Genomic DNA, 17,137 nt, shown 5'->3' on the forward strand with positions numbered 1-17,137 from the left:
GGGGCCAGCTGATCAGCACAGACTTTAAGACAGGAGGGTGATATCTTTTTATGTACAGTATATTAGTGGACTATATAAATGTAATGAATTATTATTAAAATTATTATAGTAAAGGCTACCATCTCTAACAAACCTCTTCGCAGGGAGCATGCGCCCCCTGCTGGATGCCCTTCGCTGTAGTTAATACAGGGTGGTTCACATCTAATTATGCAACTGTTCGACTGACAACCGTCTCCCCGCCATTTTGGAATGCAGGGCAGGTGCTGCCATCTATCGGCAACAAAAAGAATTTTAAGTGAAATCTCTTGTGCCGCGCAGGTGCTGTGAATTCCCTATGTAATAAACTTAATAAGTTATAGCGTAATGAAAATTGCATAATTAGATCTGGACAACCCTATATGTTAACATAACTGACATATTAAATCATTTTTGAATAGCTTAATGAACCTTACGAACAAAAAGAATCACCTGGGGGTCTCCGACACACCACAGCGCTTCTCAGTCCTGCAAGTGCCTTGAGCGTGGGAAAGGCGCTATATAAATACAATGCATCATCATTATTATTAAATACGAGACGATGGGCGCACTCCTCGGCTGTCTTCTACGTTGGGAAGCACAAGTCCCTAATATGGAGCCTAACTGTTCTTTTCTAAAGGCTACATAGAAATCTGCGGGTCCAGCGGCGGCTCCACTCGGGCTCGTGTCTGGGGGGCTCTGCCGGCGCTAAATTCCCTTTCATCAGTTCTCAGATCCCGTGCAGCCGCAGTGCCTTTCTGCTCTGGCGGCTCCTCCGTTTCACAAACAGGATCTGAAAAGGAGAAGACAACGACCAGCATCTCCCCACTTGGTCACACGTGTCACCAGCACGACTGGAGGGGCCCTTAGTCAGGGCTTATCGCCATGCCGATTGGTGTAATAACGATCATGTGCCGCGAACGTCTGTTAAAAAGCTGCAGGGGAGATCATTCAGAGCAAATCTTCATCCTAGGGGGTGACGATGAAGAAGATGAAGAGTCAGCCTTAAGCTAGGTGGCCTTGTCTGCTGATGCAGGTGAGACCTGCTGCACGTTTTCTAAGTGCACAAAAAGGGAGGAATTGTCACAGAACTCCGTTTTCTTTTCTTTTCTTTAGTTTCTAAAGCTCTTCCGCCATATTGCCTTTTGTTTATCTGCTTTAACGTCCGATGAAATCATTCTGGAATGACGACCCTGAGGTCGCCTCTGCTCTTGAAGTGAAGCGCCACTGATCACCTAATGCGACCTTAGACGCGATAATCCCAAATACGGACCCCTCTACATCAGCGACATGCCGAAGATGCTCCTGTACATTCCTAACTTTGACGGCTTTGTCCCCGCAAAGTATGGCTGGCAGACCCCTGAGGGGGCCGAGTGCTGAAACATCTCAGTAAAATGAATTTCTTACTCTGGAAAAACGTTTGAAGTCTAACGGACCACTTGAGCCCGAGTGCTGAAGTTAACCGAGGAAGAAGAACTTCACTAAACACACGCAATGTCCTGGTGAAAAGTGAGGACGCATTCCACGTCATCTCTCTGACACTGGACCACCACTGACGAGGACAACCTTCTAAGTTTAAAAGGGAAAAAGCATCCGCTGCCCAGTTTGTGTTTGGTAGGACAGGACAGGACCAGTTCTGTCTCCATGCCAGTTCAGGCTGTGAGTGACAGCTGGGTGCCAATAAATGTCAAAAATGCCACCATTAATAACTAGGGGAGCAGGAGGTGAGGAGGATCTCCTAAAATCCACTGCCACTTCTAATGTCCTCATTCCAGAGAATTCAGCCGGTCCACCACCTTCCAATATGGCACCTCGTCCCGGTCTGTGATCAGGCCAGTCAGAGTGGCGTCGTCAGCAGTTTAATAGATGAGTCCATGAAGAGGACAGGTGACAGAATACAGCCATGTGCTCCCGGTAAGGCCCCTGTCTGATATCCACCCATCTTCACAGCCTGACGCCTGTCACTTACAAAGTCAGAGGTCCAGAGATGTGTGGCACTGAGATGCTGGCTTTGCAGAAGCTCTGCTCTCATTGAGTTAAATGCCACAGCCAGCACGGGTCACCGGACTCAGGTGAGTGCCATCAACATTCAATGTTACAAGTCCTCACTGTCACACAGACTGGCTCAGTTTACATTAGGTGTGAATTCACACAGCCCAGTGACGAGATCAGCAATGGCAGTCAGCAAGCCTGACATACCCAACGGCTAGAAGTTGTGCAATGTGACATCGGCTTCTCACAGGTGGCGCACTGGTAGTGCTGCTGCTTTGCAGTAAGGAGACTGTGGAAGATTGTGGGTTCACTTCCTGGTTCCTCCCTGTGTGGATAGCGCTTTGAGTACTGAGAAAAGCGCTATATAAATGTAATGAATTATTATTATTATTACATAGGGAGATTCATAGAGGATAGGAAAGGCACTATATAAATAAAAGGACATGCAGGGCACTATGTGACAGATAGAAAGGCACTATATAAATAAAAGGACATTATAAGGCACTATGTGACAGATAGAAAGGCACTATATAAATAAAAGGACATGTAAGGCACTATGTGACAGATAGAAAGGCACTATATAAATAAAAGGACATGTAAGGCACTATGTGACAGATAGAAAGGCACTATATAAATAAAAGGACATTATAAGGCACTATGTGACAGATAGAAAGGCACTATATAAATAAAAGGACAAGTAAGGCACTATGTGACAGATAGAAAGGCACCATATAAATAAAAGGACATATAAGGCACTATGTGACAGATAGAAAGGCACCATATAAATAAAAGGACATTATAAGGCACTATGTGACAGATAGAAAGGCACTATATAAATAAAAGGACATTATAAGGCACTATGTGACAGATAGAAAGGCACTATATAATAGATATAGATATGAAAGGCGCTATATAAATGATAATCTCTTCCTCTTTTGTCCTTTTTCATTCTGTCATGGCACACAAGACATCAGAGAGATGAGCCCACTGTGCTCCTTATTCCTCGTCGCTGCATTCTATGCCTTTTACTTCGGGGTGGGCACTCACTGGTGGTCTCTCTCCTGCGCTCAAAGCCGCTCAGCGAATGAAGACAAAATCAAACCTGCTTGTTATTTATTTCTAAATCAGCGCACATGCGGTGACGTCATCACTTAAATGATGGCCAATGAAAGAATGAGACCACCAGCACCAGTGGCTAAAAGGGGGCTATGGCATAGTATATATGGGCGTGTGGTGGGGGTCGGGCGGCTTCCTGAACACTTTTACACCTGTGTGATTCGCTCCAGTAGGGCGCGGTGACTTCGCCAGTGGTCAGATAAACCGGAGTGACCGCCAGGTGACACCAAACGCGACAAGTCGCGACAGGTCCGATAATCTTTCTTAAGAGTTTATTAACAGGATAAATAAGAAGTCAGAAGTGAAGCAATTCGATGTCTGATTCTAGAATGACACATTTTAACGGCAGTCGTTCGTTGCTTATTGGGACTGAAAGTGAAAGTCGAGTTTCAGATGGCGCCCACCTCCGAATTTCAGAACCCCCTCTACAGATTCTTCCCTGTCGGTCGCCTGCCCACTGTCCTTTTCATTGTCCCCCAAATGATCACTGACCCCGTCCTACAGAGCGCGCCGCACGTCTCACTCGCGCCTGCGGTGCCCGGTGACAGCCAGGTGGCACTTTTTGACATTCTCCGCGTTTGAACTCCGACATTTCTAAATGTTCATCTTGCATTCTTCACATCAACCGCACATTTATTAAAATGAGTTGTGTGTTTGATGCCGATTTGCTGACTTCACCGTCCGTCCGTCCATCCATCAACGGTCAAGCCCACCTAATTTCCTTTAAGGTGGAGGAGATGCAAAGCCGATCTCTACAGCATCAGACACGAGGCAGGATCGAACCCCAGTGGTGATGCCAGCCTATCGCAGGGCGCCGTCGCCAGTTGATTTAACACGCAGCAGCAGCAGCTGCTCACAAAGACCATCGACGGCCAGGACACTGGAGCTTACTGGAATTCGAAACTCGGTGCACACTGAGGAACGCGAAGTCATCCGCTACCTCGTGCTCGTCGTTTGTCACTCTTGCGACTAATTCCGCACACACCAGTTGCGGCGATGACGAGACAGGAATGGCGCTATATATGCCGGAGCGCGATGCGGGTCATTAATGTTCGTGGCCGCACCCCGCACAGCGAGTCCGCATGCGCAATGCGCCGCTCACCACCACGTGTCATGGCCCGCCCCTCATTCTGCTCCAGGTTGATAAAGCGGGGCACAACTTATTAATCAAGCGATTGTAGTAGACGGATATTAAATCCAGTGGGTGGGTGGGTGTTCGGAGTGGCTGGGGGGTTTCCCCCCCTTAGAGGTTCGTGCGTGTTTATTAAATGATCAGCCAAATTCAAACGGGACAATTGTTACATTCCAGTTATTAGACGGGGTGCAGTTCATGACAACAGGACTGCCGTCTGGTCAGCCACCTTACTCAATTCACTCGCTACCGCAACACGTGGATGCAGCCCAAACTTATCATCCAATCAACGACGTCCAATAGCGGGTCAGGTGAACCCCGCCAGGCCCCGCCCGCCTTTCGCGTGCACAGGCACTGGCAGTCGGGGCTGCGCACGCGCACGCGAAGGCCAGGCTGTTGGTTGCTATGGTCACGCAGCAGAAGGTCGAAAGGGCAGCAAGACGGAAGCGTCGCGGTTGCCATGACTACATCACTCAGCTGACCCCCCCCAGCACACCTTCGCCAGCACGATGGCCACGAAGAAGTTCAGCGGTGCGCCGTTCGGGATCCAGTCGGCCAGGTAGGGGGGGCTGGGGTTTCGTGTTTGGGGGGCGTGTTGTGCCCCTTGCCGGTTCCCTTGCCCTGAAAGCTCAGGCGCTCACAGCTGACAGACATGTTTGTTTTTTAATGCTGGAGGGGGCTGCGCCTTACCTGTCCCTTTACTAACCACAGATTTGATGTGTCGGGGGTCCATCCCAACTGCAAGACGCCTGGCGGATACACTCAAGTCCCCTACTGCAAGAGGGCCAACAGCGAGGGGGTGAGGGGGCTCATTCTAGGGCCAAATCATGGGGGGGGGGACAGCAGGGCGCCACCGCAGTGCTCTAAATCAGATGAATGGTGTCACCCACAGGAGCGGAGACTGGGACCGGGCACTTACAACGTCGACACAGGGGACTTCAGCTCCAACGCCTTGGCACGGCGGGCTCAAGGACCCGGCTGGAAGCGTCAGCTGGAAACGTCCCGCCTGGCAAAGATGCCCCAGTTGCTGTACAGGGAGGCCTGGAAGAACAAGCAGTTCTTGGTGAGTGGGCTGACCTGTGCCATCTTCAAGTGGGTTATTGGCCCAGAAGGGGCATTGAAGGGCGTGAGTGTGGGTGTGTGTGTGATGCCAGGTCTGAATTGTGTTCTCCTGATCGAAGACCCGCAGTTTTTTTTGATCTTGTTTTACAATGTGATTTTTGTAGAACTCTCTTCATCCTGGATTAGGGGGGCATCCAGTGCCAACATTAACCAGTTGACAGCCACCACATGCTTGGGGAGGGGACTTGGAGACCCCCCTTCCTTTTTTCTCTTCCCACAATGGTGGGTTTCTGTTCACAATTGATGTGCTTTGTTACGTCTTTTTAATTTTTAAAATTCTTTACCACAATTCCCACGTTGTGTGTTAGTTGGTGAAAATGCTTATGGCACACACCCTTTACCAGCCTGGCATCCCGCTGGCTCAGCAGCTGGCACCGTGAGGTTTGGACAGTGCACAGCTGCTGGTGAAGTTGGGGGGTCTCCTTCATCTCACAAGGGTGCCACTTTATTCTCACTGTTAGGTGGGCACACATGAGCATGGCAGCAAACAGGGGTCATCTGCCAGCTGTTATTCAGAACCTGATGGCACAGGTTAAATTGTTCAAAAATGTCTCAAACAAGAGCTGTGCCCATCACTGGCAGTGACACACTTTTCATTGGCTATCACCTTGAGAATGGGGTTTGGATGACTTGGCCTGGCACGAGTGCCCTGGGATGAGAGGAGGTGCCCACATGACTCTTGCCAGGAGGTCACAATTCAGCCTCAACTCTCCATCTCCTCTGCTCCAGAAATCCAAGGTGGGCCCTGGGAGCTACAAGATCCAGGACTTCATGGAGCTGCGGGACCAGCGCCCATCCAGCGTCCGAGGAGTGTGCGAGACCCGAGAGCAGAGGTTCAAGAAGAGGAGTGAGGTGGGTAAGACGTGACAGGGCAGAGACCTTGTGTGTGGTGGGCCTCACTTAACTGGGCATTCTTTTATTGCAGGCCAGCACTCCAGGCCCAGGCAGCTATGGTGAAGGTGGCATCCCGTGGGCAGCAGTGGAGGAGACCCAGCGGCAGAGGCGGCAGAATCACCGATTTGAGGGCAGCTCCTCTGTGGGCCGAGAGCTCCTGCCAGTGGCGAGTGTTTAACCCAGTTTGTGTGTGCTGCTCTACCAGCTGAGTTGGTGAGGCTTTTCCCTAAAATGACTGGTGACTGTTCCCCTTGGCAGGGCTGCCACCTGGGCCCGGGCACCTACAACCTGAAAGACTCCATCGAACTTCTCCTGAGCCACACCGTCAGCAACAGGGGTCCCTATGACGTGTTCACTGGGTCCCGGAGTCGGCCAGTGACCTGCGGGTACTTCTGTGAGCCGGTAAGGTGTCTAATCTCTAAACTCCTGAGACAGATTGGCAGCACATGGCATGGAAAAAATGGCACCAGAGGAATGTGGTCTTCTCCTGATCACTCAGTTACATTCTGTATGGCCCTGAATGAGTCACTAGGAGGGTCTCACGGATGTCCACTCGTCTGACTTGGGATGTGTCACAGTCACAGCTAATGGCCATCTCCTCCTCCTCACTGCCCACAGGTGGGTTCGCGTGCCAATCCTGGGGAATACAAGCTCAAGAACTTTGTGGAACTGCTGGACAACAAAGAAAGATACAAGCATGGTGTGTTTGGGACCCTTCCTCAGTACCCCGCCGTCTGTACTGACCGGATGGGCTGCACCACGATCTCTCACCAGCACCCGACAGCGGTCAGTTGTGTGCCCACTGCTTCTCTCGAGCTGGCAGGCAGGGCTGAGGCTCATGTGGGTCTCCTCTTGTCTTGGCAGGACTGGCTGGGCCCCGGCTGCTACGACATCAAACTGCTAACCAGGCCTGAGAACCACTCGGCGCCACCCTTCATGTCGTCTAGTGCCCGCGCCAGCAACAAGACAGAAAGCCAGGTGAGTGCCAGCCACCATTATTATTTTACACAGAAAGGCGCTATATACCCAAGCAAAATGAGTGGCATCATATTTTAGAGTTGTTGGGCACCAGGGGTGCAGGAGCGCTGAAGAAAACCTGGGTGGCACAGGACACTTGCAAGACTGTTAGGTGCCTTGTGGGGGGGCACCCTGTCAAACAGCTTTCTCTTATGCTCTGTGGTTTCAGGGTCCTGGCGTGGGGCGCTATGACATCAGTAGGCCGGGCACAGCGATTGACTATCGATCTGCGTTTCACTCCAAGACTCAACGCTACCTGAGTGACCTGCAGCGAGACAAACACCTGATGTAAGTAGATGGGCACCTGCCCCCGCAATGGTGCCCACTGCCCACCTCTAATCCTCCATTTCCACTTTTCCTCGCAGGGAGCGCCTACGTTCTGCCAATCTTCAGGGTGAACAGAAACTGGAATGAAGACCACCTCACTGACTCCTAGGCCTGGTCATCATGGCAATGTGACACACTGCTGGCATCGGGCACCCACCAACATCACAATGAAGGAAAGAAATGGCACTATCCTAAAGTGACCAGCACTGGCGGCCGATCGGGTGTGGTGTCGACTCCTGCCCTCACACTGGACAGTCACTCATGTTGTCATCTGCTCCTTTTATGTGTCATTATCACATTTTCACTGACCACCTCTGTGCTGGGTCCTCTTGAATTCTTTTGGTCACTCCGTGTGTCCGGTACTGGCGTGGTGTGTGTGGAGCACCGGACTGACCGCCTAATTGTCTGCGCCGACGCGCCTTTCAGCAGCCCCTGGCATAAGGGGGCCCTCTAGTGGCTAAAGTGCAGAACTGAAGGGCACCGGTGAAGGCTCACTCGCGAGGGGTGAAAGGCACAATGTTGACGTCCTGACCTCCAAGTGCCTCTGCGACTACCTGCCTGGTCTCACAACGGACAACAGGAAGATGAAAGCCATGGCAGCAACAGTAAGAAACTTTGTGAAAGGAGCTATATAAGGTCACCAAGGAACGCTGGCAGCTGCTGGTGTGACCCTGAATAAGTTCCTCTACCTGTGTAAAAGAGTGAGCTACGAAAGCAGTGATCTCATTGGCTCTTTAGAGGTGTTGCTACCAGGTGACCTAATATAGCGCCTTTAAATACTGAATATCACTGTAAGGCTACTTGCAGATGTTACCACCAACTGACCGAATATAGCGCCTTTACATTCTGAATGTTAACACTCTTTATTACCGAGTATATAATAAAAGCTCTTTGCTGGTATTTCCACCAGGTGATGGAATATAGTGCCTTTCAATACTGAATGCCATAAGAACCTTTATAGGTGCTGCCATCAAGTGACCTAATATAGTGCCTTTTAATAATACATTTTATTTATATAGCGCCTTTATGCTAACGCTCCCTACAAGTGTTTGACGTCAGAGCGACCTCCTCAGGCGTCACTGGTAAGCACTCAGCCCTGTGATTTTTTATAGTGCCTTTTGGTTATTTCTGCTGTAAAGTGGATGACCAATAATGGAGTCGCTGCCAGTGATTGGCCCTTGTAGTTTTATATAGCGTCTTTCACCCGACTCCACATGCCATAGGTACAGCGTGGACCACCTTTACCTGCCTAGGCTCGCTTTACACAGTTGCCTGTCATGGCGCAGCTGTTGAGGGCCTTTGAAAGGCGCTATAAGGGATCACCAGGTTTACAGTCACAACTGTGTAAGACTGTTGAGGGTTAAGATGATGTACAGCACGAAAGGCACTATATTAGTTACCCCTGTGTAAAATGGAATGGAACACTTTCTGTGCCAGGGCTGGCACTCTAGAAATAGAGACGGTTCAGATGTTCACATAAAGTGCCCTGGGAGTGAAAGGCGCTATATTACATCATGAGGTCACCAGACCTCCAGTGTGATTCTTCAGCTGCCAGTGGGTGGACACAACTGCATTTTGCAAATTGTCATTTGTAAGTCGCTTTGGAGGTCTACACACAATTGGCACGGAGAAGCAGGCGCCCGTCGCGGTTGCCATTTATTGAGCACCAACTCAACATTCTTTGGAATTCTGGCCGCCACCGGGTCATTGTGCCAGCAGTGCCACAGAGGGCCACAAGGGGGCAGTGTACACAGAAGCCACAAACACCCGACTGTCCTTCCACTTAAAGCATGATGAGTTAACAAAGTGTCATGACACACACACACACACACACACACACACACACACACACAGAGACCAGCACAGCAGAGTGGTCCATATGCTGACCCCAACCTCCACATGTCCAACACAACATGAAGCCACACTGGGAGTCCATTCTTGGAGGTGCTCTTCAGTGCCCACTAGAGTGCCCAGTGATGATTACATAAGCCAATGGTCATCATTCAGTCCGTCCCCATCCAGCCCTTTCACAAGGTCATCACTCCACGCTGTCCCTCACCAGGCAGATGCCAGTCCTTGGACTCCGGCGTTGGTGCCAACCATGCTCAGTGCCTGGCTGACTTGCAGATCTTGTCGTAGACCTCGGGGAAGGCATCCTTACAGCCAAGCTGTGCCCTCAGTTTGTGGTACAGGGCGCCATCAAACATCTCCCAGAACTCCTGCCGGTTCATGTAGACATCGGCGTAGAGCATCTGGAACCTGCAAAGGAGGGGCACAGTGAGCCAAAGTGCCCAGCGCTGACTGAGGCAGCAGGCACCGGCGCCAGCTTCACTCGGCCACGCGCCACACATGCTTACCCGTGAACATCACGCACAAACTTCTCCAGCTGCTTCATGGACGCCTGCGCCTCGAACTGCTTGGCCTTTGGCTCCCCGTAGGCCCCAATGTCCACATAAAGTTCGTCTTCATTGCCCTTCGGATGGACCATGCCAGGCTGACTGCGTAGGATGAAGGGGCACAGCCACAGTGGGTACACCTAAGAGCAAAGAGAGACTAAATGGAGTGGTCAGACCAAGGGCAGCAGCGCTGATCACGCATGATAAAGGACACCCAAAAGCGGGGGACTCAAGTACTCTGTGCCCACTAATTAACCCTTAGTGCTCACACCCACCTTCTTGCACGGGCACCACTTCGACAGGGTCCACCATCATAGTGCCTTTCACCCTCAACCCTGCCATCTCCACCCATTCAGCACTGAGCCTCAGTGAGCTGCAGCAATGGGGACAAGACCCTCTTAACCTGATCACGACTTGGCATGCGACCAAGAAGGAGACCCTAATGGCACTTCGGGAATCTCCTGTGACCCTTTGGACCTCAGGATGACTCAGGACGCAACTCTGACGACTCACGATATCATCTCAGAAAGACCCTTGGGAGTCACAGTGATCCAGGATGAGAGCTAAATGACACCTTGGACACCTTATGTGACCCTGTGGACCTCAGGTGACATGGAGTGAGATCTATGTGATACCACCCTTCTTGGTCTCATTTTGAGATTTTGAATCTCATGGAACCCTCTGGACATCACAGTGACTTAGGGGAATGGCTGGGTGGCATTTTGGGACCCCTAGCTGATCCTCTGGGCGTCACTGCGACTTTGGCTGAGACTCCTCTTACTCACACTGGGAGCTCTTTGTGCCCTGTGGTACCCTTCAGACCTGGCAGAAACACTGGATGTCAACTAAACAAGACCCTCTGGGCCTCCAGCTGACCCAGGGTGAGAGCTTAATGACACCTCTGGTGACTTAGGATGACAACTGGATAAGACCCTCAGTGCCTTACTGCACCTCTGGATGAGACCCTGATAATCTCATGTTGATCCCCAATGCCTTATGTGTCCCTCTGGATCTCACTGTGCCTCAGGATGAGAGCTAAAAGACATTTTGGGGACCTTCTGGTGACCTTACCTGCCACCCTTAGGGTCAGACAACTGGAACATTACAGTGACTCTGGCCGAGACCCCTGTTAATTCTAGTGTGTGTTTGGAGGCCTCATGTGACCATCTAGATCTCATAGTAACAATTTGGGACTCCCATGTGACCATCTGGGCCACAATGGCACTCTAGATGAGACCCCTCTTTCTCACTGTGACCCTTTGGACCTCACGGAGACACCAGGGATGTGTGGGGTGCTCTGGATCAGAGCTGGAGGACACCTTGGGGATGGTCACGTGACCCTGCGAACCCCATAGCAGCCTTATAGAGAAGGCATCCCGAGAGGAATGGGCAGAAGTGGCACTTACGTGGACGTCGCTGTGGAAGGTGGTGATGGACCTTTTCAGGCACTTCATGGGCACCAGCATGTCCTGGACCACGTGGCGCTGCTCATAGAGCCTCCGGATGGTCTCTCCCTGGGTCAGCTTCAGCAGGGAGATCTTTGGGGGGACCATCCAGCCAAAGAGGTAGCGGAAGATCGGGTGGTTACCGAATGGAATGATGTCCTGGGACACAAAAGGGACAGGTTAGTAATGGAGAGGCCACAGAGAGAGAACATCGAGGAGGAGGAGGAAGTGTCGGTCAGACGTCAATCTGGTCAATCGGCTTGACGCCAATCTACGGTCAGTCCAGTCAAGAATTCAATGATCTTGGTGGTAAGTTGGTCAGTGGTGCAGATTGACCTGAATGGCCAATCAGAACTGGACGTCTGCTAAAAATGTGTAAGTTCTGAAAGCTTGGAGAAGTGGTCTGGCCCTAGTGGTCAGCCGGGCAGTGGACAGGACATTCTGGGGTGTGTGGTCATCGAGTGGATCTCATTGGGGAGGATGGTCATCAAGTCAGGTCATCTGCAGGTGGCTCTGGAAGGTAAGCTTGTCCCCCGTCTGGTCCCCCCCAGACCCCGGCCCACTACCTGAAGCTCCCAGAAGATGCTGCGGGTGTGCCGGTGGTAGTAATGGCGCAGGGGGATGTACTCCACAGCACGACGGCTCTCCTTCAGGAAGGACTCGACATGGCGGTAGAACCAGGGCTTGTAAAAATGACCGATGCGGTTGACCTGAGAGACAGCAGAGCCACAAGTCACAGGAGGGACACTTCACATGTTGTGCCACCAGAGGTGATGCAGAGCTGCTGACGCTTTATACCTTGCCAGCCTCGGCCTCGTCCACCATGACCCCGGTCATGATGACCGCCTCGTTGAGTGAGAACAGCAGCCCCTCCACAAATTGGTTCTCTTGGCTGGCCGACTCCTGGGAGAAGCGCTGGCAGATGTTGTCCAGACCCCTGACCGGCTCGTACCGCAGGCACACAAACCTCCGGGCCGGGATGATCCTGATCTCTGCTGCCACCAGGAAGCCGAGGGTGCCACAGGACCAGGGCACGGCGTAGAACAGCTCCGAGTTCTCCGTCTGAGGTGGACAAAACACATCATCCCTGAGCAAGCAGAGGATTAAGGTGGGCCATCAGGACCACCTCCCGGGTGCCCGACTCACCGCCGTGCACCTGACCAGACTGCCATCCGCCAGGACCAACTCGTAGGCCACACAGATGTGCTGGAAGAGGCCGTGGATGTGCGAGGACGACTCGATGCCGGTGCCCATGATCAGCCCACCTGGCGAGACAAGAGAGAAGGTCAGCATGCCCAGCCACCTGGACACCCCAGCCAGTCACGGACCCCCGTATACACACCCACTGTGAGGTCATCCAGCTCCGGGAGCACAGGGAGCGTCCAGCCCATTGAGTTCAGCAGGGTGGTCACCTGGCCCATGGTGACCAGGGGCTCAGCATGAACAACCTGGACAGACAGAAGAGGATGAGGCTGTGGGGGTCCATGTGACACCTGCAGACCACACATGGGGTGTGGCACAGTGACACACACACACACACACCAGTGGAGCTTCACAGATAACAACATCCATGGACATGGACATGTGCACGTGGCAGTGCCACCAATGGAGCCCAATGTGCGCGCGCACACACACACACACACACCCCAGTGACTTCACACACACAATTCCTCTCCTCTCCTCCAGTGCCCGGGGGGTCGTTGTCCTAACCAGTTGCCCCCTCCCGGGTCCTGCCAGCCTCCATTTCCACTGCTGTTCAGCTTGAAGTTCCCAGCTACTGGCAGGAGGTCAATGATCCCCCAATTGCCTGGCTGCCTTGTGGTGGCCAGGGGTGACAGGACTCAAACTGGCAGCTGGCAGGACCCCTGCACTCCTTGCCTATAAGAGGTCTTGGGGTCCCCCAGGGACTGATGTTCCAGCTGGACTGGTCTCTAGTGGACCGAGTTTCAGCTTAGTGGTCTCAGGTGTGCCATCGGTTTCTTTCACAGAAAGCCCAGAATTGGTCTTGTTGCCCAGCGGGCGCAGGCCGCGGCCTCACCTGTCTCTCGGTGTCCACATCCAGGATGTCCATCAGGTTGATTTGGATGTTCTTGTGCGTTTTCTTGTATTTGCCCACACGCAGAGAGATGGTTAGCCAGCCTGGGCGTCCTGTGCACATGAACCTCTGCCTCCCTTCATCGTGCCAGTCCCGCACCTGCAGAAACAGGGGATTGCTTAATCAAATGGGCACACACTGGTCACAGAGGGCATCACATAAAGAGCGGCAGCCACTCAAGTCAAGTGACTGTTTGAAGGTGGCACAGTGGCAGTGCCCTGTGGCACAAAGCCTAATGTCTTATTACAATTCTCTATTTATAAGGATGACTTCATTTTACACTGCTATGGATGTACCCACAGAACACTCCAAAACCAACAAGGGTGGCATTAATGCAAGCATAAGGAGCACCAACCAGATAGGTCATTTTGTGTAATGACATGCAATAAGCCCCCAATAACACAAAAGGTGACTGAAACAAAAAGAAAATGGCCGCTCTCAGGTGTAAGAGCTTAACATGAGCATAAGAAATGATGCCAGCTCAGCAGCCTGGCATGTCTGATGGCCTGCAACAGAGGTGCCCCACCATCTCAAAGACTGGGATGGCAGATATCATACTCCTCATCTACCTGGTTGTGTGGCTAAAGCACCATGCCGGCTGTGTGCCCCCTAGTGGCTGAGGTGTTAAACAGCACGGCTCATGTGCCCACTTTAAACCTTGTGCTACTGACCACAGTCAAATCAAAGGATATGCCAAGCTGTGTACCCCCAGGTGGCTGGGGTGTTAAACAACAAGGCTCCAGGGTGACCACCTCTCGTGAGATGGTGGTCACCCTGACTCATCAGCATTTCCCTCTCTACGTTCTATCGAGTTCTGTAGCCCCCCATTGTTGAGATGATTTACGTGACCACCAGTTCTGAGGCCATTCCCTGCTGCTGTGTCACGTTGTGTCATCTTGTAAGCCTGCTCATCCAGGTCAGGGTGACGGTGAAGCTGCAGCCCCCACACCTGGGCAGGTTACTGGGATGGACAGATGGACGCTGAAGCTCATGCCATTTATGGGCTTTACTTTCTGTGATGCCCATGGAGGGGACACCAAGAGAAGCTCCTAGCAAGTATGCCACCTGGCTGTAAAGTGGACAGTTCATGAGTCCACTGTAAATGCCACAGTGCCGACCACCTGTGTGACACTGCGGATGTGCCCAAAGAACATGCCAGGTGGTGTGCCCCCTAGCGGCTGAGGTGTTAAGAGATGAAACCAATGAATACATTGGAGAGTCCCTGACTGAATCACTTCATCTGTGCAGAAACATGGAAACAAGGGGGTCTGCCCAGCAGAGAAGTCATTTAGTTACGGCAGGATCAGCCAGCGGGCTCCGAGGACCAGAACTCGACTCGCCAGTCTGACGTGGGGGACGGACGGACAGACACACAGATTTATTTATGGTTTGTATTTGTTACTGCAGAGCTGTTCATGCTGTGAGCCCACTTTAACAACATTGGGGTAACACCGGACAATGGGGGGCTACCAGCGTGACACCGAGAGCTTAACAGGAATAACGACGTTGGCTTCTATGGCACAATTCAACCCTAAAGTGGAGCGCAGGGGTCCTCAAGCTCATTCTGGGGACGCCATGTGGCTGCAGCTGGACTCCTGTGCCCGTGTTTATCAAGGGTCCTAACTGCTCAAAGAGCTAAGGGTGACACACAACTGGTGCTGCTCTTAGGTGTAGTAACATCCTGGAAGACCTGACCAGCAGGTGGTGTCCTCTCAGTATCCTTGATGCAGGGGCAGTGAGAAGACGAGTGGCTAATTGTGACCCACCTGCCATATAATGACACAGTGGTTTGTCATCACCTTGTCGTGGGGTTTGCAGGTCTCAGTGACCCTTGGAATAAAGTCCTCCCCAAAGCCAGACAGGTCAAAGGGTGGAGGCCTGAGCTGGGGTCCTCTAGGTTGGGAGTTGGGCACAGGGCTAGCACCCCCTTTCTGGAAAAAGATGCTCTTGCTATGGAAACAATGGTGCCCGATGTGGCAGTGGGCATTGTGGGCAGTAAGCCAACAAGTCAGCTGTCTTATGAACGCTGAGCTGATGTTACATTGCCATAAGTGACCACCATTTCTGGAGGGCTTTCTGTAAGCCGCCCTGATTGGTGGTGGTGGTGGTGGTAAATTAGGGGGGTCAGGACATTCAATGCCATGTGCCCCTCTTCTGACTTTTTCTCCTTGTTTTTTTTTTTTTTCTTTTTTGGAGTCACTACCCATTATCGACCCCCTGAACTGCTGTCCCCTATTGGACCTTGGACCACCACCGTGGCATTGGCCAGCCCTCGGACGCTGGCAGGAAGTCCCCTCAAGGCTAGCATCTTAAGAGTCGCGATAATGAAGCCGATGGTCGCTATAAAACACGCGACAGCTTCGAACGCTCGCACTTCGAGTCCCCATGGCAGTACCCGTCGAGCGCCTGCTGTCATTAAAGCCCCGGCGCATGCCACCCGTCCCCTGCCACGCCGCCACCCACCTGCCTCTGGATGTCTCGGACCCGCTGCTCGTGCAGTTTCGGCGCGCTGCACATTTTGAAGATGAGCCAGGCTCTCAGGTAGTAATAGATGTCGAAGACGATGGACAGCGGCAGCAGGAAGAGGCAGACGAAGATCCATCTCTGGTGGACGATCACGTACTCGAGCCCCTTCACCTTCACCCAGAGCACGAAGAGCCCGAGCAGCGCCGCCAGGTACAGCACCGACTCCATGAGCGCGCGAGCGAGCGGCCAGAGTTCTGCGCGCGGACGGCGCCTCGCAGAAGGGAGTCGAGGCGGCCCCGCCCACTGGATAGCCCCGCCTCTCCCTGAAGACGAGTGGCCGCGGAGCCGTCACGAGGCTGAGACGAGAGGCGGCGAGTCCAATGGCAGGTCGGCTCGGCGTCACACCATGGGGACGGCGGCAGGAGGCGCTGCGAACGAGTCGGCGGCCTGGTACTGACGTCTTCACAGCTCACTGGGGCCACTGGCAGGCTTTGTTTTATATAGCGCCTTTCTAGTGACAGTACACGTGTTGTCGACGTGCACGTTGCATATCCGGGGCACTGCCTCGCTCGGCCACTGATTGTCAACTGAGCCGGACGGAATTGTTGTTCCATTATTATTCCATTAATTATCCAACCCGCTATATCCTAACTACATGGTCACGGGGCTCTGCTGGAGCCAATCCCAGCCAACACAGGGAGCAAGGCAGGAAACAAACCCCGGGCATGGCGCCAGCCCACCGCAGGGAGCACACACACACACACCAAGCACACACTAGGGACAATTTAGAATCGCCAGTCCACCTAACCTGCATGTCTTTGGACTGTGGGAGGAAACCTACGCAGACACGGGGAGAACATGCAAACTCCACGCAGGGAGGACCCGGGAATCCAAGCCGGGTCCCCTAACTGTGAGGCAGCAGCGCTACCCACTGTGCCACCGTGCCGCCCCCTCCATTATTATTATTAGGGTTATTACAGGGTAATGCCAAGGCGGCTTACAACATGTCAGATACGACTGGTGACATTTCTTTTTTTTTTTTCTCAGTTGGAGCACCGGCAGGTGAAGTGACCTGCTCAGGGTCACACAGTGGCACTAGTGGAATTTGAATCAGGGTTTG

General features: G+C 52.5%; 2 protein-coding genes across 2 annotated transcripts; one reads left to right on the forward strand and one right to left on the reverse strand.

Annotated features, from left to right (window-relative positions):
- Nucleotides 1–4,602: 4,602 nt before the first annotated feature.
- Nucleotides 4,603–7,838, forward strand: LOC127529378 (lymphocyte expansion molecule-like). The gene is made up of 10 exons (XM_051932747.1): nt 4,603–4,814; nt 4,967–5,054; nt 5,148–5,318; nt 6,107–6,229; nt 6,303–6,437; nt 6,530–6,673; nt 6,890–7,057; nt 7,136–7,249; nt 7,458–7,576; nt 7,654–7,838. The coding sequence occupies exons 1-10, from the start codon at nt 4,765–4,767 to the stop codon at nt 7,700–7,702; spliced, it is 1,161 nt and encodes a 386-aa protein (XP_051788707.1). The 5' UTR covers nt 4,603–4,764; the 3' UTR covers nt 7,703–7,838.
- Nucleotides 7,839–9,253: 1,415 nt separating this feature from the next.
- On the reverse strand, nt 9,254–16,286 carry dhcr24 (24-dehydrocholesterol reductase). The gene is made up of 9 exons (XM_051932729.1): nt 16,015–16,286; nt 13,495–13,650; nt 12,799–12,904; nt 12,603–12,721; nt 12,255–12,518; nt 12,023–12,166; nt 11,418–11,615; nt 9,973–10,151; nt 9,254–9,874 (listed from the first exon to the last, which is right to left on the reverse strand). The coding sequence occupies exons 1-9, from the start codon at nt 16,243–16,245 to the stop codon at nt 9,721–9,723; spliced, it is 1,551 nt and encodes a 516-aa protein (XP_051788689.1). The 5' UTR covers nt 16,246–16,286; the 3' UTR covers nt 9,254–9,720.
- Between the last annotated feature and the right edge of the window lie 851 nt (nt 16,287–17,137).

This window comes from Erpetoichthys calabaricus, chromosome 10, assembly GCF_900747795.2.
Source record: "Erpetoichthys calabaricus chromosome 10, fErpCal1.3, whole genome shotgun sequence".
In the NCBI taxonomy this organism is placed as follows: domain Eukaryota; kingdom Metazoa; phylum Chordata; class Cladistia; order Polypteriformes; family Polypteridae; genus Erpetoichthys; species Erpetoichthys calabaricus.